This window comes from Sciurus vulgaris (genome assembly GCF_902686455.1).
Source record: "Sciurus vulgaris genome assembly, chromosome: 17".
NCBI classification, from domain to species: domain Eukaryota; kingdom Metazoa; phylum Chordata; class Mammalia; order Rodentia; family Sciuridae; genus Sciurus; species Sciurus vulgaris.
Window position 1 is genome coordinate 6,780,039 of NC_136478.1, and position 25,696 is coordinate 6,805,734.

Below are 25,696 nucleotides of genomic sequence, written 5' to 3' on the forward strand. Positions count from 1 at the left end.
CACCTCTGAGGGCCCTCCCAGCCTGCTGCCTGCACCCTGCCTTGGTTTGCTGCTGTCCACCAGGCCCTTCGCGGTTCAGCTGGGACTTGCGTTCCTTTGCTTTTGCGTGTTTCCCTGGTTTGGTTGCATCCTTTCTTATGTAGATGAACCTTCTTCGATTTCAGTTTCCCTCTCCACCTGTTGGTTTCGGTTCCTCGCTCCTCTCTTTAAATACCGAGGCTGTATTTTCTATAGTCAGGGAAACACGCCCCGTGCCCCCCACACACGTGCAGGGCGCTTCTGTTGGTGGGACTGTCTTTGGACGCTTTCGAGAGGACCATGTCCATGTGCTAGAAGGTTCCGAGCAAGGCCTGTCCAGGCCTGGGGTTTCCCTGCAGAGGACTGTGGGCATCCCTCTTGGTCACCTCCCTCACCTGGTTGCCCTAGAGGCCCCTGGCTAGTCCACCCCTGGAGGCCGGTTCGCCTGCTTCCGAGCCAGGCTTCCTCATGCAGAGCCAGTTCATCCCCTGGTGCGGCCTTGCTGGGAGGATCGGGCTCACTCTGCTTCCTCTGGGACTGGACCACCTCACCCAACTGGTCTTCGGTGACCTTAAGCAGCCTGTGCCAGGTTGCTTCTGGAGCTCTCCTGCTGCTGTGCTTCTTGAGGCCCTCCTGTCCCAAGTTATAACAAGGAAGAGCCTGTTTGCTTCCACCCAAGGATGTTGAAAGGATTCAGAAAGCGAGGTCCTCAGGGATGTGCCGGTTGAGGGCTGGAGGCAGAGAGGTGAGCTGCTTTTGTCCAGGGATGGTGGCCGCTCTGGGCTGCGTCTGGCAGACTGTAGGTTGGACATCTTCCTTTATTCTTTGCTGACCTTGCTGTTTGCTCTTAGAGGTCACAGCATGTACCAGTAACTCCAAGCCAAGCCCATCTGTCGGAGAGGCATTCCCTGAGTCTGGGGAATCTTGTTCCAGAGCTAGTGGCATTGCATACCCTGTCCTGGCTTAGGGAAGGTGCCTGGTGACTAGGGAAGGAGGCCCCCTTGGCTTGCTAGGGACTCTGGAGAGTCCGGCTTGGAAGGCTAACCCCACACCATGTAAAGGTGTCGCGGGTGCCTGTGAACTTGGCCGGAATTGAGGGGAAGACTCAGGAACTGCAGATATGCTGGGGTCTCTGTCAGATGGGGCCTGCTGCAGCAGGCAGTGCAGTCACAGGGTGGGCTCTGGAGCCAGAGTGTGGGACCATTCTTAGCTCTGTGTTGCTAATTGGAGGCAGGATCCTGGCCAAGGTCCTTAACCTTGGGATGTCTCAGTGCATCCTCAAAAAAAAAAAAAAAAAAAAGGAAATGACCTGCCTCCCTGGGTGATTCTGAAGATAAATGAATTGGTATATAGGAGTCATGTACCGCAGAGCCTGGCGCCTACTGTATGCTGCACAGACGTTAGGGACTGTTCTCCGTTTGCCTGTTAGTGGAAGGCTGAGGAGGAGGGGACTGACCTCTAATGGGCATCTCAGGGTCCAGGTTCTCTCCATCTCTAAGCATCCGACTTGGTCTCAGTTTGAATTGTTCTTCCTCAGGAGCCTTCCTGACTATCCCCTCCGAGGAAGCCGCGTCCCCTCTGCCCCTGTTTCTCCCAGCCCGCTTCTCTACCCATGGCCATCACCACATCTTCAGTACCCATCCCTACATCTTGCCTTGTGTCCAGTTTTTGGAGGGCTGTGCACCCCACTGGACTCCATGAGCCACGCTAGTGTGTGTGGGTTCTCACTTCCCTCAGCAGCACCTTGGGGATTGAAGCCATGAAAGGCTTGTTGATTTTTTTTTTTTTTTTTTTTTTTGTACCAGGGATTGAACCCAGGGGCGCCTAACCACTGAGCAACATCTCCAGCCCTTTTTATATTTTATTTTGAGACCAGATCTTGATAAGTTGCTTAGGGCCTCGCTGAGTTGCTGAGGCTGGCTTTGAACTTGCAGTCTTCCTCCCTCAGCCTCCTGAGCTGCTTAAGCCATCTGCCATTTCCTTCTTCAAGGCCTGTTGCTGTGTGTTGCTGGGCCCTACCTAGTTTTTTTTTTTTTTTTTTTGTCTTTTTGTTTTATTAGTCATATATGACAGTAGAATGCACTATGAAACGTCATAAATGGAGTGTAATTTCTCATTTTTCTGGTTGTACATGATGGAGAATCCCACCAGTAGTATAATCATACCTGTACGTAGGGTGATAATCCTACCTGGTTTTGATGGCTTCCCACAGGTGAGGTGGCCAGGTGGCTAGGAACTGGCACATTGGAGTCAGACCAGTGTGGGTTCAGATCTCTTTTAACCAACTACTAACTGTAATTGAAGGAACGTTACCTGCCTTCTCTGAGCCTCAGTTTCCTCACTTGCCAAGTGGTTATAATGTCCAGCTGCAGGCCTGGGCACAAAGACGAAAGCTGACCCCAGGAAGGTGATTAATGTGGTTCCTGGGCGGTGGCATGGGCCCGTCAATGTGCTCCGCTTCGTTACCGTTCCCAAGGAGATGGAGACGGCCGTTCACGTCACTGTGGCACTGGTAATGATCTTGCCAGAATATCCATGCTCCCACCTGCAGAACAGCGTCCGAGGTCAGCTGGGATCATAGAAGAGTAGATGTTAACAAGGCCGCCAGGACCAGAGGCCACCTCTGCCCTCAGTGGCATTCAGAGTTAGGAGACCGGAGGGGTTTAGGGGAGCTCCATGGGAAGAAAGGAGTTTCCAGCAGCGTCCAGTCCTGATGGCTCTGGCCTTTGTTACCAACAGAGCAGCCAAAATGCAGGTTCTGCTGGAGACACTCCTGGGAAGAGGCAAAGAGGTCAGAAAACCGACAAGGGACGTAAGGGAGATTGGGTCCCCTGTGGTGCCAGGGATCAAAGCTGCAGTGGAGGGCCGGGGATGTAGCTCAGAGGTAGAGCACTTGCCTGTCATGTGTGAGGCCCTGGGGTCAATCCCCAGAAGCAAAAAAAACATGGTGGAATGTCTGGAGCTAGCTTTTGTCTAAGTTCCTTGTGGGCATTTTGGTTTTTCAGAAAAAGTGATTGTTCTTTCAAAACTGAAAATGATTTCCATTGGTTTGTTTGGATGTTGGTTTGTTGAATGGAGTGGTATATGATGGACACTGGGTGGGGTGGAGAATGATGGACACTGGACAGAGTGGTGTCTGATGGACACTGGGTGGGGTGGTGTATGATGGACACTGAGTGGGGTGGAGAATGATGGACACTGAACAGAGTGGTGGATGATGGACATTAGGTGGAGTGGTGTATGGTGGACACTGGACAGAGTGGTTTCTCTCACCAGACAGTGCTGTAAGGACACACTGGATAAAGTGAAATCTCCATTAATTTGTAGGGAACCAAACTAAATTCCCCCTCCTGTGTGGCCCCAGAAAACCATTCAGACCCTGGCTGACCCTACTGTGCATAGCCATCGTCCACACTAGAAGGGCTGTCCAGGTGGGTTGACTCTCCCCTCCCCCGGAGGAGTTGATTGTTCCAAGAAGTCATGCTGTGCAGGGTGGGGAAACATTCTGTCTTTAGGTACCACCGTTTGTGGTCACAGAAGGCTACGCAAGATTAAGTGACCTTTACTGTGGTATGTGAAAACACGTATCTGTCTGTTCTCCACAACCACCCTATGAAGTAGGCGTGTTACTTCCTCCTTCTGTATGAGTCATCTGAGGCCCAAAGAGGTTTAGAGACTTGCTTAAGAACACATGATAAGGCTTAACAGGGGATTTAAACCAGATAGTCTTTCTCTAGAGCCTGTGTTCTTAAATATACTAAGCTCACTTTGGTAAGTGACTGCCATCCATCATCTACCCGTCCATTCATGAACCTACCTCTCCACCCTCCTTTGAGCCCATCATTCATCCATCTATTCCACCCATCCACCTTCTCATCCCACCGTCCACCCATCTCTTCATTCATTCATCCATCCATCTTCCCACCCACCCACCCGCCCATCATCCATCCACCAACCCCGTCATCCACCCACCATTCTACCCATTTGGGTGGCTCTCTAACTTGGTCCTCTGCTTCCTCTGGGGAAGAAAGTCCTCCACCCCAGAAGCTCAGCAGGTGCTTTCAAAAGCTGGAGATCTCCATGCCAGTACACATTCTTTAGCTCCCAAGAAATATCTGGGCTTGCTCTTGACACTGCAGTGTCCTTGGAAATGCTGCTGTCACAGGCATGCTGGGCTCCTGATTCACTGTCCTCCTCTGTAAAGCTGCCGAGAGTCTCCGCCCTACAATGTCCTCGAAATAAGCAAAATTGCAAATTCTTTCAGAAACGCTCTGGGCTTTCTGGAGCATTATTACAAAGAAATACTCAACCGGCTCCATTCCTTGACCCACAGGTTGGAAGTTGGATGAACTGGGCACAATTTCACTTTTAAAAACTGTTACAGAGTTCATGCGCCACATCTGAACATTGTGCCATGAATCTAAAACAGACGCCAGCAGACCTTTTTACAAGGAGAGAAACTTTTATAGATATAGGCCAATTTAAGTGGAGATGAATCAATTAAGGAAACAATCACAGTGGTGAGAGGCAGTGCTGTGGAGGGGAAGCACGCCTGGCTGTTGCCGTATTTATTAAGTCCAAATCAGAGAGAGCTTTTTAATCATTGCGCATAGCCGGCGGGGCGAGGCCACGTCGCAGCAATTCAGATGTGCAGTCACATCCTGACCCCTGTGCTCCTGCTATTCACCGCCACCAGCCACCAGCTGAGCTGAACCCACTCCCTCCGTGATATTTTTCTTTGCCTAAGTTTCAAGAACCTATTCCTCACTAGTTATTTAATTTAATTGCCTCAAAATTCCATTCATTAAAAGTATATTACACAGACAATTGAAATATACTTTTGAATATAATTATTTGCTTTCTCATAGGAATATAGCATTTTGGGTGTAGAACTTTGGGAATTTTCCACAGGTTTTTTTTTTTTTGTTGTTGTTGTTGTTTGTTTATTTTTTAAAAAGTTCCAAATCTACAGCAAGGTTGAAAGCACAGTAAATGAGCTCCCAGATACCGAAGCAGGGCTGCACCAGCTCCTGGCATTAGGACCGGCACGTCCCTTGGAGTGTTTGTCGTGGGATGGCAGGAGAGGCTCTTTAAAGACACCTGGACAGTAGCACATGGCTTAGGACCGAGTGACCGTTCAGACCTCCTCTGCCACATCAGGGCAGTGCGCCACAGGGAGGTTGCCTGTGTCTCCTCATCTATCCAGTGGGAAAAACAGTGCATGCCTTGGGCTTCCCAGGCACACAGTAGGCTCTCAGCAGACCTCGCTGATGTCTGCCTGGCTGTGCCCCATGTTGCAGCCTGATGGAGGACCTGCATGGGGACAGTTGGCATTGTCAACTCAACTCCCTTGTGGTCAGCATAGAAGCCTCTTGCATTGACAGAGTTGGTTTGGCCTAGTGATAGGAGAGCAGGTCTCGGGTGACAGCCATTCAAACCCTCGCTGTGCCCCTGCCCACTTGGGAACTTGGTTGAGTTGCTGCATCTCTGGTGGGATGACCTCATTGGGCTGCTGCTGGGGAAATGAGACGCGAGAGTGGATCCCCAGCATAGGGACAGCATCCACCCCAGAGTGCCCGGTAAATGCCACTGGTGGTCGGTATCATCAGTAAATTAGCATGTGCTGTTCATACAATTGCTTGATAAATGTTAAGGTCACTGTAAGGATGACACGCCCACACCAAATTGGTCTTTAAAAGCCTGAGTCCACCCGCTGCCCCGAAAAGAATAGAAGTCACTCCTGGGAGCTTGCAGGGCGGTTTCCAGAGACGGCCGGTGCAGAGGCCCAGCCCGAAGCGTCCCGAGCCACCAGGGGAGTGACCTGGGCGTGCGGGGTTTCCCCGGTGGCCTCCCAGCGCAGCTGGGTTGCCAGCCACTGACCCTCTTTTCTCTCTCCCGACTCTCCTGTGCCCAGGTTGAAAGGATAGTGGACAAGAGGAAGAACAAGAAGGGCAAGTGGGAGTACCTCATCCGATGGAAGGGCTACGGCAGCGCCGAGGACACGTGGGAGCCCGAGCACCACCTGCTGCACTGCGAGGAGTTCATCGACGAGTTCAACGGGCTGCCCGCGCCCCGCGACAAGCGCGCCAAGGCGGGCAAGCAGCCGGGCGCCGGCAAGCTCCTGCGCGCCGAGCCCGGGCGCAGCAAGGCGGCCTCGCACAAGCGCAAGCGCATCGCGCCGGCGCTGCCCAAGCCCAAGAAGGGCTGCGCGGGCAAGGCCCCGGGCGCGGGGGGCGACAGGGCCGCCAAGACGGTGTCCTACCGGACTACGCCCAGCGGCTTGCAGATCATGCCCCTGAAGAAGGCGCAGAACGGCCTGGAGAACGGGGACGCCGGCTCCGAGAAGGACGAGAGGCACTTTGGGAATGGGTCCCATCAGCCTGACGTGGATTTGGACGACCCGGTGGGAGAGCAGGATGCCGGCGACTGTGACGGGACCCACTCCGTGCTGGTGGAGAACGGGCTCGGTCTGTGGCTTTTCTTTCTCTTGGGTTTGGCTCCCGCCTGGGTGGGTGGGGTTTGCTGCAGCCTAGGGAGGCACCGAGAGCCCAACCTTGACTCTTGGCCACTTGGGGTTCTCCCTCCTCTCTCACCTGGGGCCACGAAGCTGCAGACTCGGCCATGTGTCCACATGATGATAGCTTTGTGCTGGGGAGGCCAAGCCTCCCTGAGGCTCAGCTGAAGCTTGGAATGAACTGGTAAATCCTGACGGTGCTGCAGGGCAACCTCTAGATCCATGTCCCTGTGGGCAGGACAGCGTCCCCACACCCCAGGACCCGGGTCTTGTGTCCCCAGAGGCCAGTGTTTTTCCAGGGCCCCAGGCAGAGGCCTCGCTTGCAATCTCATCAGGCTGCAGCAGTGTAGCCCAGGGAGGGTCCGGGACTGGGGCTGCTCCTTCTTTTAGACCCAGTTTGAAGGTGGCATTCACCAAGTCAGTCTGTCTCCTGGAGCTTCTTCCCCTCAGTGTTACTAGGTAGATGATTGTGCGCATTTCTATGCCAGGTCCTGTCTTAGTCCATTTGGGATAATTTATAAACAACAGAAATATATTCCACAGTTGTGGAGGCTGGGGAGTCTGAAATTGGGGTTCCTGAGCAGGGCCTGCTGCTCACAGATGGCGCCTTCTAGTGTGTGGTTAAGGGGCGAGGCAGCTCTATCAGCGTTTCCCAGGGGCATTAATCCCATTCACCATCCAGGGCCCCGGCAGCCAGCTCCCCTCCTAAGGAGCCCCTCTTGAAGCTGTTGCCCTGGGGTTAGGTTTCAACATGTGAATGGGGGCCACAGCATGCAGACCACAGCAGGTCCCAAGTGCTGCCCTGAGGCCGTGGGTGTTGCTCTGGCTAGCACCTTCTTGCTCCATCCCGGGAGCAACACTGTTGGGTTATGGAATTGCTCCCTTCTGCTTCGTCAAAGGCAAGGTAAAAGAAGACCACGCCCGTGTAATTTAGACTTGTAAACCTGACGTTTCCTCAGGGGTCAGACTGCTCCTTGCCTGAGTCTTTAGTGGCCTGCGTCTTTCCAGGGAGCTGCCTGAGCCAGTTATGTCCACAAGCTCACTCCTCAGACACCGCTCTGTCTATCTGCTGAAATGCTGTGTGGCAAGGGCAGTCTCTGCCCATCAGAGCAGGGCCGTCAGATGCCCCAGGTGGAACCAGAGTGGCAACAGGGAGGCCATGAGGCAGGTGGCGCTGCTGGAGGGGATGACAGGCAGATGCCTGTCAGGGCAGTGATGCGCCTTGAGCGTGGGGTGTGTGCAGCTTGCTGCACTACGGAGAGCAGGCTGTCTTCAGGGAGTCCCCTTGGGGAATGTGAGCAATCTCTTTGAGGTTCCTCGTTGTCCAGAGAGAGAGAAATCTCACCCAAACAGGATTTATTGAGCTGACTTTGCCCTAGACTGACTCATCTTTGCGCCTGGGGATCCCTCATGCCGATGTGACTGTGCCTGCTAACATATGTAAGAGCTGTTTGTTTTAAACATTCATCTCCTGGGGAGAAGTGGGCTTGTGTAAATGAGGCTTGGCATAAACATCCACGTTTGATGTTCCTGTGACAGCTGCCAGCAGTCGCAAGCTCCCTCTTGCAGGCAGGATAGCCAGGGGAACTTCCGAGGCTCTGGGGTGCAGGCGCGGGAGCTGGGCAGGATCCCCAGCACCGTGGCTCTTGGCAGCCCCTGGCCTGCTCAGAACACAGCTGCCCCCAGAGTAGGGAGAAGCCTGAGGGGGGGCGGTTTGCTGACCAGCTGCCAGTGCACGGTGTGAAGGAGAGCAGAAGGTGGCTTCTCGTCCTTGGCCACTCTCAAGTGGAGTGAAGCCACTGGCCGTTTGCTCTCCATCCTTGGGTCTCATGGTTGCGCCCTGGTCCATGACCTGGTAGACCAGGAGGACTAGGGAGGGCCTGGCCTGGTGAGACCATGGGAGTCTGGCTAATTCCACACTGCTGCCTGAGACCTTCCTCATCCCTAATCTCTTGTGTTCTCCACCCCAGGGGGCCCACGCCTGGGTGGAGAGGAGGGGGCTGCCCACCTCTGCTGTGACCTGCTCTGGCTGTTCTGAAAGGGCCTTTTACTTACTGCGCCTCGTAGTACCGGTGCCCGTGAGATGCTCCCAAATGATTAAGACGGTGGTCTCGGATTCCACGTGTGTAAGGTCACCGGCAGCTGTGAGGAACGAAGGTCCTGGAGGGCCTGATGCTCCGAGTCTGGGAGCGAGATGACTTCTGATGGCTCCCAGGGACTACTGAACCTTGAGACATGCTCTGTGGCACAATGGGGTGGCGAGGGATTTTCACCTCCGGTGTCACTTTAATTTTTTTTTCTTTTTAGTTGTAGATGGACACAGTACCTTTATTTATTTTTATGTGGTGCTGAGGATCCAACCCAGTGCCTCACACATGCAAGGCAAGCGCTCTACCACTGAGCCACATCCCCAGCCCCTCAGTTTAATTTGACTCAATACTGATTTTTGAGCACTTCCTCGGGATTAGTGCTGTAGTAGAGTAATAACAAGGTAGGCGAGGACTTCTCCCTCTGACACTTGTAGCCCACTCTTCCTTAGGTTGGGGTGGCTGCCCCTGGCTCCATGTTGAGAAGGAGCCTCTGGCTAACCCCACTGGAGTGGTAGCAGGTATGTTGCAGACTTGGCTGGCATGCCTTTGCTATACCCATGTTAACGTCTGCTGTGGTCACTGGCACGATAAATGTCCCAGCCACTGTCAGCCTTTAACACTCTAGTTAGAACTGGCTTATTATGCAGTTCTGGGAGGAACTGTGGAGAGGAAAACCCTGGGAATCCTTGCTAGAGAAAGAAGGGTAAATTCAGAGAGTAGTGAGATATTCTTGGACAAGACCTATAACAAAGATGGTGCTGTGGTTCTGGAAATTTCTATCAAGGAGTCAGAGGTGTTAAAACAAACCATGGTTCCACTTATGTTTTCAGCCAGAGGGAAGCTTTGATGAGGGCAATGTCCATGCCTCGGTGGAGCTCTGAATGTCCTCCCTCTAGTCCCTTGCCTCTCCTCCCTGGACCCGGGGGCACGGGGTCTGCGGCACCGGAGGAGGCTCAGTCTGCCTGGCTGCACCGCAGCAGTGGGCTCTGGGGTGGGCTGTTGCTTTTGATGCGTTCTAACTTCTCCGAGCCGAGGTCCTGCGCACAGACCAGCAGCTTGGTGACAGGCGCTTCTGGCTGGCTGCTGGCTCCCTGATCTGCTCCGGGAGTGAGGGCTCAGGCAGGGCTCCAGTGGGTGCTGTTTTGGGCCCGGGCCAGGTCTCCCCAGCAGTGTTTGTGAAGTGTCCGGGCGGCTGGGAAGGGCTCTTCTTTGGTCCTGCCTCTTCTCTGGGAATGACAGATGACTTCGCTTCATGGTGTGGAGACCTCCATCGCCCTCAGGGAGCTTGTTTAGGGGCGCCACCCTCATCAAATGGATTGGGGCCTCAGGGGGCCCAGCATGAGTTACACCATGGCAGGTGTGGACCCGGGTGCTTGCGGGTGAGCGGTGGTTGAAGAGCTATTTGTGGGTCGGTCTGAGTCACCCCTGGATTTTCATTTTCTAAGTAGGAGTGTGACTTGGTCCTTCCGAGCTGGAAGACCTGAGCTTTCCCTCCTTGCTGGTGGGCTGTCTTTTCTGGAACAGATGGGTCGTCTGTGTGGAGGAGCCGCGGGGTAGCCAGACCCTCCCATTCTGTGCAGGAGAGCTGCCTGGCGCTCCTGTCTCCAGGGGCCAGAGCTGGACGCTGCGGCTTCCGTGAGCCTCGAGCCTGCACGTCTCCTTTCGCTCCAGGCCCCGGGAAGGCGCGCAGACGCCCAGTGCTCCCAGCCGTTGACACGGAGCTGTGGCCCCACGTCCGCGTTTCTATGATTTCCGATCAGCTTTCCCCTTGTGGCTCAGCCGCTGTGTCTGCCACCCAGTCCTCATCCCCAGGCACTGCGCGATTCGGTGTTGTCAGCCACAAGTGCACAGCGGTTGCCGAGTTCTCGCCGCTGAGCTTCTGAAGGACCCAGCCTCACTCCGGAGCGCGCATCCATCCCTCCCCACTGGCAATGTGACCGTCGTTTCCCCTTTATGGATCGTGACACAGGCCACGTCCTACAGCCCCCAACACTGAGCACCAACAGGAGAAACCCTTGTGACTCTTGGGACCTTGGGCCTCTCAAACACAAAGCCAGCCTCAGACCCTGGAGCGGGCGAGGACAGCTTGGTGGCCTGCAGCCTGGGCATCTGCACTTGCACTCGGTGCTGCCGCTGGTCCAGGAGCCCATGTCAGAGCCACCGTCCAGACCCGTGAGCTCCAGGGGGGCGAAGGCAGAACGCAGTTGGGTGTGTGTGCTGGTTGACCTCCCTGGGGAGAGGCGAAGTGCCGTGCTGGGGACCCGCAGCCTGCTTTCCTAAGACTTTCCGAAGGGAGGCAGAGGTGTTGGTGTGTGGGGGTAGGGCTTTGGAGTTCGCAGTGCCTTCTGCGACCCTCGAGGCAGTCCTGGGAGGTGGCTGTTGTTCTGCTCATTTTACAGCAGTGGAGACCGAGGTTCCAAGTGCCCAGGCTGGGAGAGAGACGCAGGCTGTCCGACTCCAGGGCTGACCTCGGAACCACTGTCCAGCGGGCTGCTGGGAAGTAAAAAGCAGTTCCTAAGCCTGGGGCAGAGAGTGCTGGGGGACAAGAGCCACTGCTTGCGCACCCTCCTAGCTTATTGACCGGAGGGCATAATTCTGAGCCTGAGATACTGGAATGAACTCTGGGCCATTCAACTCGATAATCTGAAAAAAAAAAAAAAAAAAAAAACACACAAGATTGAATTGTTGTTAAAAGCTCTCAGAAAAGTTCAGAAAGAAGGAGCCCAAGACCCAGCCGACTTTAGGGGCAAGTCCAAAGATTCTAGAACAAGTCATTTAACCAAGCAGGTCGCTGCCACCCCCCCCTCCCCCAACCCTGCTCACCCGATGGTTATAGGGAACAGAAAAAGAAAGCAGGCTCCTCATGCCTCCCAGGGGCCCCATCTCACCAGGATTCCCAGACCTGACAAGGGAGGAGAGAGGACAGTTGAGAGTCAGTCCTACTTAAGAATACAGTAACAAGTGAGCAGCCCTTCTGGGCTCATTACAATTGCCTCAACACTTCCTCAAAACTGGGACTGTTCCAGAAACTTCTCACTCCTCACCCTGACCTTGACCCCAGTTCATGACCTTTAGAGTCCCTACTACTGCTCAAGGCACCCAGCTTGTCCTGGAAGAGGCTCAGGGGAAGCAGCCTTGGGACAGCTCTGAGCATCGCCCAGATCATCCCAAGCCCCAGGCTGGACGGGCCGTCCACACGGCAGTGCCTGCCCACCCTGCAGTCTGTTTCCCTGCCCACGGCTGTTCTTGGCTCACTCTCCGAGCACCCACTCGCAGGCCAGTGAGCATCGACCAAGTTGCTGGTGTTCAGAAGTGGGCGATTTTTCAATCAGTCGCATCGACAGAAGCCCAGGGATTTCATTTTGCCTTTCAGAGTACGTCATGCAGTGTGTGCACGAGCGGACTCGAAGCCCTTTCAAGTGGTGATGCTAGGACCTGTCCAGTGTGGCCAGCATGCCCCCTGGACAGTGCATGACTGTGATGGAAAATCGGACTCTTTAAGTGGGAGCAGCCCGGCCCCTACAAATCCATGGGGAATCGGTTCCCCCAGTGGGTTCCCGAATCCTTGGCTTCAGAAGAGGCGGGTGGGATCTTGACCACCATCAGGCTTTGGAAATCATCGGATTGCTTCTCTGCCAGCTCAGCCATGGCTCTCCTCTGCTACCTCAGAGCAGTCCTGGGAACTGTTTCCATGGGTCGTTCATCAGTGACAAGCCAAGGGGGCAGAGAGGGGATGCTAACGTCCCCCAGGTGCACACGGTGATGCGGTAGTGTCTATAGAGGGATCGAGAGCCACAGTACAGACTTGGTTTACCAGTGTGCCTGCCAAGCCACTGCTCGGGAGGGAGGTGGACACCCATGGCCACTTCCTTGCCCCACACTGCTCCACAGCCAGGCTTCTTCCTGACTGTCAGGGTGGTGGGGCTGCTGGAGGCAAAGGCCACATGACTGGCATCTTGTCGAGCTCTCTGTGCTTTGGACAAAGCAACAGAGCAAGGCTACCCACCATTAGCGTTGCCCGAGGTTGGGGAAACAGGCTCCGAGGTTAAGACACAGTGCTAAGGGCAGGGGTCAGGGTGTGATGCCAGCCAGCACTCTCGGAGGTCTGGAATGAGCTTAGTGGAGGCCAGGGCACTGCACTGGGCCACGCCGCTGGGCCTGCCTTTGGTCTTCAGGCGTGTGGAGATGCTGAGGGCCCTCTGGGGAGCTGGAATCTCTGCTCCAGGTGATTTTCCTTAGGGCCATAGGTTAAGATGCACACTTGCACACACGTGAGTGAATCTTAAAGGAAAGTCCCTTAATTGTCACACTTTATTTCAATGACCGAGGAAATGAACTTTGCCCTCATCACCCTGCCAGGGGCTGCTGAAGGCCACCTCTGACTGGGTTCTGGGACCCCGTCCTGAAATCCACAGTAAGGGCATGGCCACATTCCACTGTCCTCAGCGTCTCCGACTGTGAGGTCTCTCACCTTCTCTCCACCACCTCCTGCCCCTCAGCACTTTGCTGGAAGCTTCCTCTTCCTGGCTGAGCACGTCACCTGGGCCCATCCACTGCCTGTCACCACAGGTGGTGGAAGGTGTTGGCCACTGTTGACTCTTCTGACTCTCTTTTTATTATGTTTATGCCTTTTATAGAAAGCAAGTACTTTTAGAGTCGTTTCAGTGTGTCGGTATGGTGTATCTAAGCCCCCAAAGTGTTTCTCTTTTTTCCTTTTCCTTTGCTTTTCTTTTCTCTTTCCTATTTTTTTCTTTTTCTTTTTTAAAGTTACAAGAGTAATGTGCACATACATTGTAAAACATTCAAACAACACGGGAAGGGCAAGCTGTTTAAATGTTCCCATCTCCCTCTTCCTTCTTCCCAGATCCTATTTGGAGAGGTGACTGCTGTTCATGTTTTCTGTGAATCTTTCCAGACTCTTTTCTAAGTTTATCATGTGTGTATGACACACATTTTATATTTCCATGTTATATATATTTACTCAAATATTTGTTGACTGAATGATGAGCTGGACTAGTCCCATCTCTCAGTTCTATCATCTGTGATATCTGTGTCCTGTCGTCTACCCATCTAGCCACCATACATCTCATCTATCACTTATCTGCCTATCTAGCTGCCATCTACCATCAGCTATCAGTCTATTTAGCTATCATCTAGCATCTGTGATAGCTGCTCGTATCTATCATCTGTCTGTCAATCTGTCAATCATCTGTCATCCATCTGTCTGTCTGTCATCTCCAAGAGCTTCCTGATGTGACATCTGATGAAGCCCGGAGGTGGCGAGAGCTCCCTGTTCTGTGGCGTGCTTTCTGCCTGGCTCAGGACATGTGGATCTGCTCTCCTCTTTTTAGCTGCTTAGGATTTCACAGTGAGCCAGGACTTAACTGTTCCCTTCTCTGATGACGTTCAGGCTGCTGCAGAGGCGCCGCTCTTGCCAACCCTGGCTATTGCCAGTCTTTGTAATGCTTTTCCGAGCTCCATTTTAATTTTAGTTCCTCAGTGCGGCAGAGTCTTCTTGCGCTCCTGTGTCTGTCCCTGGGAGCTGCCAGGTGCAAACAGGTGCTGAGACATGGTGTGCCACAGGGTCCACAGTCCACTTGCCACCTCAGACTCTGGGCCCAGTTCTTCATTAATGAAATGAAGACAATCAGACCTCATGAGGTTGGGGCAAAGAATAAGTGAATTAATTTATGGAAAGCACTTAGAACATTACCCATTATATGGGAGATGTGATAATCGTTACCTGTTATTTTAGTTCTTCCCCTATTTTTTCTTACTGGATCTCTGCATTTGCCAAATTGTTTTCAGAGCACTTTTACTGTGTGTGTGTATTAATTACTTGATTCAACACTCATTGAGTGGCCATATAAACCAGGAACTGCTGAGACTAACACTAGTGCCTGTGGAGAAACAGAAGATACACAGGGGCACCGAAGCCAGTGAAGGGGAAGGAGGTAAGGCAGCTGGGAGAATAAGCAGGAGTGAGGAAGAGGTATGATGGCTGGAGCCGTCCATAGCCTCTGCCAAGACGCAGAGCCCAGGAACAGCATGCGGGTGCAGTCACCACATCACAAAGGGTATGGCCTCTGACCCGGGTCAGACCACCCTCAGGGAGGCTGAGGCCCAGGGGCTGCCCCGGGTGATGAGGATGGGTCCCCCTTGGCCTGCTGCAGCCTGCTGCATGTGTTCCTGGATCTGCACACTCCCTCCCCACCGCCCTCCCGTGCAGTGGCCTCTGCTCATCCTGCACATCTGACTCCAGCAGCGGCTGCCCGTGGAAGGCTTCCCTGACTGCAGGGGAGATCAGCTCCTGTCTTCGTTTGCATACGTAGAACCACATTTCTTCATTGACAGCATGAGCCTCAGTCCGCAGAGCTCAGAGATTATCAAATGATCTCCACCACCAGGACAAGAGCTGCTGAGGTCAGGGGTGGTCTCCAGCAGTGCAGACACTTAGCAGGTGTCGAGGAACAGCAGTGCCAGTGGATGGGAGAGGAAGCGAGACGCCTGTCCTGCTTGAAGGTGGGGTCCCCAGGCTGGGAGCAAGCCACCGCAGGCCCTCCTAGCATCTCTCAAGGCTACGCCCCCTGGTCCCAGTGTCCCACTCCCTCCCTGAGTTGCCTTGCACACTCGCTTACGTGGTGCTTCTTGCTCATGGTTCCAAGTCACAGAGAGCTGGTGTTTTGTCAGGACTCTCGCCAGCAGTGGAAGGCGCCCCTTCCCCTGTCTTGCCTCCGTTGTGTCCGCCATCTGCCATGGTGGCCCTCCCTGCTTTGCCCCTCTTCACATTCCACATCCAGGGAATGGCATGGTCTTTTCAGCAAAGTACATTTCTGTTGGTTGCATTCTTCCAATTTTGTGTAGTCCATCCCCCCAGAGGAGAGTAGGATATCCCCACTGCCCGCCCAGCTTCCCACCTGCGACTCCTTGTGTTACTTTGTGGTGGTGAAGGAGAAACCTCTAGTGCTGAGGATTGGTGAGCACCTTGTGTGCCAGGCTTGGTGCTAGGTGCTCAGGACACTGCTGGGATTGTGCTTTTGGGGGAAAAACAAGGAAGGGGCCCAACACAAGGCACCATGATGGGGATGCAGGAGAACCCAACATGCAGGTGGAACCTTCTGGAAAGAGGAGATTAGAAAAGAGGCCTGAGACCTGAAGGACATGCACAGATGTGACAGGAGAATGGTCAGCAAGTAGGAGCTGTATTAAGAAGATTCTAGAAGATGTGGGACACCTGCCTCAGATGTCGCCAGACAGTAGGTTTGGCTTCTCCGCTAGGCGCCCAGTATGTGACTACTGTGAGCCAGGGCGTGGGCCCCCGTGGGCCCTGTGCTAAGGATAAAACAGTGGAGAAGACAAGATGCTCTTGGCGTAGGGAAGAAGGCAGATCAGTAGGCAACCACACAGAGCCACCGTTCCCATGCGTGGCGTTCACTAGCCTGGCTGCGAGCAGCGCCCTTCTTGCACATGCAGCTTCAGCGGCTCAGCCCACCCCCGCTGGTAGCGGCTCGCTCTCAGCTCTGCTGGGCAGGAGGATGGATGGGTCTTCCCTTTTGCTTCCCACGGCGGTTCCCTCCCCATTCCTGGCCCAGTTCATCACCCAAGGTGCTGACCTTTGAGCCGCCTGTGGGCCAGTGCTTTCTCCTCCTTCTCTTTATGATTTATCTGCTTCCCAAGATGAGGACGGAGGGAGAGAGGATGGCAGGAAAGGGCCTGGTGCTTGCCTCTTTTATGACTGGGAGGAGCCCCATCCCAACCCTTTCCTCCTCCCGCTTTCTGGCCCCTCACTTGCTCTCTCTCGTCAGGAGCAGGAACTTCCATAGGTCCTCTGTTCTAGGCCTAGCCTTTTTTCATTTATTCATTCAACCAACAAGGGTCTGTGCCCTTCTCTGTGCTGGGCTCCACCAGCTCTGCAGGCAGGAATAAGTAGAACAGCCATCTGGGGACAAGGAGGGAGCCAGACATTTAAGAGAAGCTAAATCAAAATGTGCAAGGTGTGCATGGTAATTATTCCCGTGGTGTGATTCCAGTAGGGTCACCATCAGCCACAGGTGGCTGAAGTTAAGTTTCAGTTAATTAAAAAATTCAAACATTTTAGTAGCTGCGGCCCCTGTACTGGCCCGTGCGGCCGCTAAACATTTCCTGCTTGCAGGGTTTCCCGTGAATCAGGCTGGGACTCCGGGGGCAGGGCCGTGTCTGTGTCTGCCCGTCAGCGCACCCCAGGGACCAAGCACAGCACGGACGCTCAGGGACTAGGTGCCGGGGGAAGGACCCCGTGGCTGTAACCGCACGTGGACGCAGGCAGGGCAGCTGCTCCGGAGGCTGTGCGGAGGGGACCGTGGAGCTGCCTGGGAGGGTGCGCGCTGGGAAGGAGGACACCGCGTCCCCGGGACGTCCCGTGTCCTCGGGGCTGGAGCCCCGGGCGCTCTTTCCTCCCGAGGGAAGGGAACCCCTCGCACTCCCGGCGCCGGCTCGGCTCCCGGCATCGCCGAGGGGCGAGATCTCGCTCAGCGCGGGGAGGCGGCGGCGCCCTGAGGCGCACGCGGGAGCTGGTCCTCGGCTCCGCGGGAGCGCAGGCCGTCCCAGGGCAGCGTGGGCGGCGGAGGTGGACCCCGAGCGCGCCTGCGCGGATGCCGGGGGTCCGCGGCGGAGCGACCCGGCGTCCGGCCGCCGCGGCGGAGCTGGGCCACGCGTGTGGGCGCGGCGGGGCCCCTCCGGTCGGGTCGCTCCTGCGCGCACTCGGGGACGCGCCTGCCGGCCCTGGCTCAGCCTCAGGCCTGTCCCCGGGGGCAGCCTGGTGGGCATGGCGGGCAGGCGAGCTCTGCCGGCCGCCGGCCCCACCCGCAGGGAACAGGGGTGCTGCCTGTTTTCTTCCCGCCTCGTCCCGCGGGACGGGCTGTCGGGAAGAGCCCTGACCGTCCCTCGCGGGCAGCAGGCGCAGGCGGGGTCTGGTCCACACCAGCCCTCCTGTCCGATGCCACGTGCCCACTCGCAGGGCGACGGGGTGTGCCTGGCCTGGCCCCGCGCGACCCTCCCTCTCACCAGCGGAGCGGAGCTGCGCCCTGCGGCGCTCGGCCGGCCTTGGGGAGCCTGTGCGCGTCTCATTCTTCGTCCCATCTTACCGTCTGCCTTCAGGTGCACCGGTGATCTGATCACGGATTGATGCGATCATTGGTTCATCTGACTTATTTCTGTTTATTTTTCACTTCCTTTTTATTTTTGGTCTGCTCCCCTCTCACTCAGTCCCCTATGAAGTTTTTTATTGGATGGAGGCATTTTCTCCCCCTGTAGTGACTTAGAAGCCAGCTGTAGATCGTATTTATATCTTGCAATTTTAGCACGCATGTCTACCTTTTATTTTTTTCTAACAAGTATGATGTCTTCCTGCTAAATATGGGCAGGCAGATCTACTTAGCTTGAGGTTGCCATTAGCATGTGCTTTCTATGTCCTGTTATTGTTTTATATACCGAATGTTGTTAAAGCCCAAAGATGATTATTTTTATAGCTAGTAGTTACATTCACTGAAACACATTTTTTGTCTACTTTGTTTCCTTTCCCCCATGTCTTCTCCTAAATTAACTTTTTGATTTGCTGAAGTTTCTCTGAATATTTATTTTAGATTCTGTGGTTGGTAACCTCTCGTTGTGTATGAGTATCTGAAATGCCTATTTATCTTGGTCCTTTGCTGTTTTAGCTGGGTATAAAATTCCTGGTTGATGGTTATTTTCTCTTGGCATTTATATGATAGTAGCTTATTTTTTCCAAGTCTCTGTTGTTGCTGTTATCAATTTGTCATTCTCTTGGAATAATATTATTTTTCTGTGTATGCTATTTTACAAACTTCTCTATCCATGAATATTCTTTAGTCTTATTATTAGTTGTCTTTTTACTCTGCTTGGTACTTAGAGTGCTCTGTCAAACTCAGAACCTTTTCTTTTTAAGTTCTTAAAAATATTCTGCTATTATCTTTTTGAGTATTCCTTTCTTAGGAGTATTCCTTGAATAAAATTTTAATTTGGATCTTATTTTCAGATACTTGTGTTTAAATTATATTTCACTCTTTATTTTGAAATGGTTTCATACTTATAGAAAGCATCATGAAGGACCCCTTTCCAAATTCACTGGATTTTTTTTTAACTTTTCATTTGTTATACATGACAGGAGAATGTGTTTTGTCATATCACACATCCATGGGGTACGACTTTCCATTCTTTTGGTTGTACATGATGTGGAGTTACACTGGTCATATGTTCATATATGAACATAGGAAAGTTATGTCCATTAACTCTACTGTCTTTCCTATTCCCATCCTCCCTCCCTTCCCCCAATACCCCTGTCTAATCTGGTGGAACCTCCCCACACACACATTGTGAGTCAGCATCCACATATCAGAGAGAACATTTGGCTTTTTGTTTTTGGGACTGGCTTATTTCATTTTGTGTGGATAGTCTCCAGTTCCATTCATTTACCAGCAAATGCCATAACTTCATACTTCTTGATGGCTAAGCAATATTCCATCATATGTATATACATACATACATATATGTTACCACATTTTCTTTATTCATTCATCTGTTGAAGGGCACCTAGGTTAGTTCCATAGTTTAGCAGTAGTGAGTTGAGCTGCTATAAACATTGATGTGGCTGTGTTACTGTAGTATGCTGATTTTAAGTCCTTTAGGTATAAAACTAGGAGTGACTAGCTGGGTCAAATGGTGGTTCTATTCCAAGTTTTCTTAGGAATCTCCATACTGCTTTCCAGAGTGGTTGCACCAATTTGCAGTCCCACCAGCCACGTATGAGAGTACCTTTTTCCCCCAACATCCTTGCCGACTTTTATTGTTACTTGTATTCTTGATTATTGCCATTCTGACTGGAGTGAGATGAAATTCCAGTGTAGTTTTAATTTGCCTTTCTCTAATTGCTAGAGATGTTGAATATTTTTTCATATATTTGTTGACTGATCATATTTCTTCTTCTGTGAAGTGTCTGATCAATTCCTTTGCCCAGTTATTGATTGGGTTATTTGTTTTTTTGGTGTTAAGATTTTGAGTTCTTTATATATCCTGGAGATTAATGCTGTATCTGAGGTGTGTGTGGCAAAGATTTTCTCCCATTCCATAGGCTATCTGTCTGTGGTTTCAATTGTTTCCTTTGCTGTAAAGAAACTTTTTAGTTTGATTCCATCCCATTTATTGATTCTTGATTTTACTTCTTGTGCTTTGGGAGTCTTGTTAGGGATGTCAGATCCTAAGCTGACATGGTGGAGAGTTGGGCCTACTTTTTTTCCGTTAGGCCCAGGATCCCTGTTCTAGTGCTTAAGTCTGTGATCCACTTTGAGTTGAGTTTTGTGCAGTGTGAGAGACAGGGGTTTGATTTCATTTTGCTAAACTGGATTTCCAGTTTTCCTAGCACCATTTGTTGAAGAGGTTATCTTTTCTCCAATGTTTGTTTATGGCGCCTTTGTCTAGTATGAGAAAACTGTATTTATGTGGGTTTGTCTCTGTATCTTCTGTTCTATACCGTTGGTCTTCATGTCTGTTTTGGTGCCAATATCATGCTATTTTTGTTACTATAGCTCTGTAGTATAATTTTAGATCTAGTATTGTGATGCCTCCTGCTTTGTTTTTCTTGCTTTGGCTATTCTGGGTCTCTTATTTTTCCAAATGAATTTCATGATTGCTTTTTCTATTTCTATGATGGATATCATTGGAACTTTAATAAGAATTACATTAAATCCATAGCACTTTTGGTAGTGTGGCCGTTTGGACAATATTCCACCTAACCAAGAACATGTGTGGTCTTTCCATCTTCTAAGGTCTTCTTCAGTTTCTTTCTTGAGTGTTCTATAGTTTTCATGATGGAGTTCTACAGATGCCCAATTTTTTTGAGGCTCTTATAAATGGGATAGTTTTCCTACTTTCTCTTTCAGTTGATTTATCACTGATATACAGGAATGCAGTTGATATTATGGGTGTTAATTTTATATCTTGCTACTTTGCTGTCAATCACTGGTTTTCAGAAGCATTAAGTCAATGAGAAGAAACAGGACATTAGCATAGTCTTAAAATTTCTAAAAGTGTTTGCCATTTGAAAAGAGAAGGTGCTAAAAAAATTCACTGGTTTTAACATTTTGCTAAGTTTGCTTTCTTTCCTTTTTTGTTCGTGTGTTCATTGATGTTTCTATATATAGAGATACATACATATACAAAAGATCATATGAATGATAAAATTATCATTTTATGAACTATCTGATTATAGAGTTCATATGTTTTGCCTCTTTCCCCCTTAATATTTAGTGTGGGTATTTTTAAGAAAAGACTGTTCTGCAAGTCAACAGTGCCGTTATGTAGTCTGGATGTTTCATGTTGCTGTGTGTCTATCTAATCCGTACAGTCCATATTCCTATTTTTTCTGTGGCCCCAGTGTTTTAGATATTCATGGTGCCCTGACTGTCTTTTCTATTTAATCTGCTTAACTAGATTAAGAAGTAGCTCCTCAACTTCGCGTTTTCTTTAGTGGCACTTCCATTTTTGAAGAACACACGCTGATTATTTTATTGAGTGTTCCTCAGTTCGGGTTTGTCGGTGATTCTTCAAGATGAGATGCAGGTCATGCATCTCAAGTGAAGCTCTTGATGCGGTCACTCTTCACCCCTACTCCACCCTGTCCATGGTCCACCCATCCTGTCCTGTCACCTGTCTGTCCATCCGTCCGTCATTAGTCATTTCCATTATTGCAGTTTTGTTTTATGCAGTTGTCCATGATCCAGATTGCTGTTACTTATTTTAATGTTCAGATTGTCCTAGATTTGGCCATTGGGAGTCCTTAAAAGCTGCCTCATTTGTCCTGTCGCATGTCTGGTTATTCTTTTGGGCAGTTCCTTACTGCCAGGTACTTCACGATTTTCTGGACCAACTTGCACCTTGTCTGTGTTGGCCCTGGAAGCAACCCCTTCTCTGGGAGTCCTAGTCTGTTTTTATGGGGAAACATCTGTTTCTTTATATCTGCGTGTAGTTTATTCTCCTCCATCTTCATTGATTTTACTTTATATCTCAGTGTTTTAATAGCCTTCCCCAAATCAAAAAGATATATCCAGCAAAGTGTCACCCCTTCCCCACCTCTGCTACAGTCTCCTTCCAGCCACATCAGTGACCAAGGCCATTGTTTTCTGATTTTTTTGATCCTGTATTTCTTTTTGCAAAAGTAAACAGATTTATCAATGCTCATTTCCCATCTTTCTTACACTAAAGACAAAATACCGTTTAGCCTTTCCTGTCTTCACTTGAAAAATATATTTTGGAAATTACTCCCTATTAGTTCGTAGCTGCATAATATTCCACTATGTGGACACACCTTCGTTTATTTCACAAATCTGTGCTTGGACATTTAGGTCATCTCCAGTATTTGCAATCATAAATAATGTTGTAAACAATAACCTCATGCATGTATAATTTTTGCTCACTTGGAGGTATGTTTTTGCATTGTTTCTAGAATTAGGATTTCTTGGTAGAGAAAGTGCAGAGACAATTCTGTCGGCTGTTGCCAGTTTTTCTTCAGAGTGGTGGTACTCTTCCTCACCCCACCCACGATTTGGAGAATGCCTGACCTCCCTGCGTGCGCTCTGGCAGAGGATGATGTCACGGGGTAGGGTTTTCAGTGCAGTTCTGATTTTCATATCTTTTATTAAGAGTTTTAATTTGTATTACTCCTTTGATCGAAGTTTTTTTTTTTTTTTTTAAGTTTAAAGGCCATTTTGATGTAATGTTTGTAGATGGCGTGTTTTGTTCCTTTTCTTCTGGAGAGCTTTTCGGTCTGTTTGTCTTCAGTGTTTAAAAGTCCTTTACAGTCTGGGGATATTAGTCCTTAATTTGTGATACACAATATTTTTCTTTCTTTGATTTTTAATTAGTTCTTTACCCTGCTCACTGTCTTTGTTTTCTTTATTTCTGCTTCTGTTTGAGAGTTTCTTATTTATTTTAAATGCGTATTTTTCTTGCATCTTGCATTTTGAGCATTCAGAATGTTCCTGAAGTCCTTCCCAATGCTGCTGAAGTCCTTGATTGGGGTGTGCAAGTTCATCCCGAGCGGGGGTTTGCTCTTGATTCTTTCTGCTTTGCTTTCTCTCTGATGGTCCTGCTGGTGCGGCAGAGCATTTGTGCATCTCCTGGTTGCTACTGCCATGCCCCTGTGGGTGGGCAGGGGCCCCGCTCATCCCTGGCTCACAGCCCTGAGCCAGGACCCCCCCCCTGCTCCCAGCCTTGGTTGCCGCGGCCCGAGGACGCTCTCCTCCTGTACCCAGAGGTGATGATCTCGCTTGTGAGCAGCTTCGTCTTGCCGGGCTTCTCCCTCTGCGTGTTCTCTGGCTCCTCTGTGCGGGGGCAGGGCGCTGTGGGGGCGTGATGGATGGAGCCTTCTGCGTGGCAACGCTCCTTTGTCCTTTGCGGGAGGCCTGGAGGGGCTGGAAGGAAGGAGGCTCGCGAGGCGGTGGCCTGCCCCTAGACAGCATGTGCGTCCTTCCCCTTCCCTGCGGGCCCCAGGGTTGCCCGCCCAGCAGCTGTGAGAGGGGTTGTGGGGTTGGCACCCAGGCAGTGCCCCTCCATTAGGCTTCCTGGACTCTTCAGGGTGACTGGTCCCCTCGGGCCTGGGGGTGGAGGTGGGGAAGGCAGGGTGTGGGGGCTGACCCGCCAGCTCTTCCTTCTGAATGCCTCCGCCTCCCTCAGCCAGTGCGAGGAGTGGCTGGCGTGTCCCCGGGCACACTGTGGTTGGCTCTTGGATTGAGCAAGTTCCAAACAGCCCTGCAGAGTGGGTCCCGTTAACCACAGGTGAGGACGAGGGGCTTCTGTGGCTGCTCCTCCGGGGAAGCGACGCAGGGCTGGGATTCCCAAGGTCTGACTGCAGAGCCTGCTCCTGGCGCTTCCAGGGTGTTCCCAGTCCTCCGGGGCCTCACTGCCAGCTGGGTGCAGTCTGTCGGAGGCAGCAGGCCGGGCGCGGTCCTCCCAGGCTGCAGTCTGGGGACACGTCCACTGCATCTCCTGGAGGAGGTTTCTGAGACACAAGCAGCTTGGCCCCATGACAGGGGTCCCAGCGCCCAGAAGGCCCTCTGTCCTTGGCCCAGCATCCTCCCCAGATGGCCTCAGTCTGTGAGCCCCAAGTCGCGATGGAGTAGCGGGTCTGCTGTCCTTAGATGGTTTTGCTGGTTATTTGGTCGGGGGTCCCAGGACCCTGGCCTCTCTGGGGGCTGCCTCACCCTGCGCTCCAATAGGAAGGCCACGGACTTTGATAAATAGGGTGTATTTGTAAAACATACCTGTTTTTTAAAAATATTTTTTAGTTGTTAAGACACAATGTCTTAACTTTTTAACTTATTTTTATGTGGTGCTGAGGGTGAAGCCCAGTGCCTCTCATGTGCCAGGCAGCGCTCACCACTGAGCCCCAGCCCCAGCCCACCCCGTTGTTTTCTGGTCTGTGATTATTTTAGTTGGTAGTCACCGTCCACACCCTCCCCACCCGAGCAGGTTGCAGGAGCAGCCTTTCTCCATCTGTGCTGGAACCCTGTCACGTGGAGGACAGCTGGCCTGAAGTGAGACTTCAGAGGCCGGGCCAGACCTGCCTCTAGCGTTCTAAAGCTTGGTGGCTTCCAGTGCATTGTTGCCTCGTCTTCATCTGGGCCCACGGTGGCCGCTCCATGGGACGCTGAGCGCCGCAGAGCTGCTCAGAACAGGCTCCTGGTCTCGCGCCCTCATGCGTGGCTGTCCCTAACGTGTGACTTGGCTGGGAGGTGGCCTGGCCGGCCTGAAGTGGAGAGGCACCCATGCTGGGAGCCCTGACTTCTTGGCAGGTAGAGTCAGCTCTGCCTCTGCGACCCAGGCCACTGCAGAACCTGTGCCCAGTGGGTCAGGGAGCCCTGCTGCGTGGCCCGGGGTCCGATGTTCACCCTGAAGTGACGGCTCTCTGAAAACGAGCCTTTTAATTAAACGCTTGTGTTCACCTCTGAGGTTCATTAAACCATCCCACCGGGTGTCGGGGGCCGCTTCTCCACGTTCCACCAAGCCCAGATGCTTTGAGCAACGGAAAAGTACAGAATGGGGCCGCGTCTCAGAAGCTGGGGACACGGCACCTCTGCTGCGCCTCCAGCTCTGGTGCCCACAGTGTCCGCACAGTGAGACCACTCACCTCCAGGGGACAGGCCTGACAGAGGCCAGTGCCCAGCAGAGCATTTCCTGGTTCCTGCCTTGGGCCCAGTGCCTGAGATGCCAAGACCCCGGGTGCTAATTAAGAGTCTGACCCTGCTGCTTCTGAGCCGTTGCTAGAATCAAGTGGGGAGAGAAGTCTGGGCCCACCCAGAGGGGACCTGGTGCTCTGGGTCTGGGCAGCAATTCCCGTGGGCTCCCAGGTGCCTCAGGTATTGTGGAAGGTGGGTTGTGGGCCTGCCAGCGTGGTTCCCTTACTCCCTCTGTTACTTTAGAGAAAGACTCACGCTAGCTGCAGACGTTGCCCGAAGAATGTGCTTAGCTGGGCTGCGACGTGATAAAGCAAATCAGAGCCCACATTTATTCAGTGTCGACTGCATGTGGGTCCTTCAAATACCTGTTTGATCCTCCCGCCCTTGAGAATCTGAACGTGGGGCACTTCCCTGGAGCTTGGGTCTGGCAGGCTGCCTGCTGCCCGTGGGGGGACGCAGAGAGCACACAGGAAGGGCTCCCTGAGCATCCTCACACCTCCCGCAGTCGAGAGGTGACTTCCCCACGAGGGAGCAGCCCCCAACCCCCTGGCAGAAAGGCTGACAAATCAGTGAGATTTGCATATCTTCCTCAGCACACACCTGGCCCCAGAGTGGCTCCTGGTGACAGTGACAGTGACAGAGGAATTCCTGGGTTGTCTGGAGCCTGCTTCTCAGCGCCTGGCCCTGGAGCTGCCCAGGCAGCAAGGGCGATCCTGAAGCACACGCAGGTGTCAAGACCTCTGGAGGACGTTCTTGAGCCTGCTGCACGCAGCACCACCTGGAAGTGCTGCTGTTTATTGAGTTACCCTTTGAGACAAACTCTGCTTTTTAAATAGTCTTAGAATCAC

General features: G+C 52.1%; 1 protein-coding gene across 1 annotated transcript in view; it reads left to right on the forward strand.

Annotated features, from left to right (window-relative positions):
* The window catches only part of CDYL2 (chromodomain Y like 2), a 164,755-nt gene that overhangs the window by 98,058 nt on the left and 41,001 nt on the right, over positions 1-25,696 (forward strand). Inside the window, exon 2 of the mRNA XM_079119234.1 lies at positions 5,933-6,485. Within this exon, the coding sequence (XP_078975360.1) occupies positions 5,933-6,485 (553 nt within the window). The remainder of the gene's footprint in view (positions 1-5,932; positions 6,486-25,696) is intronic.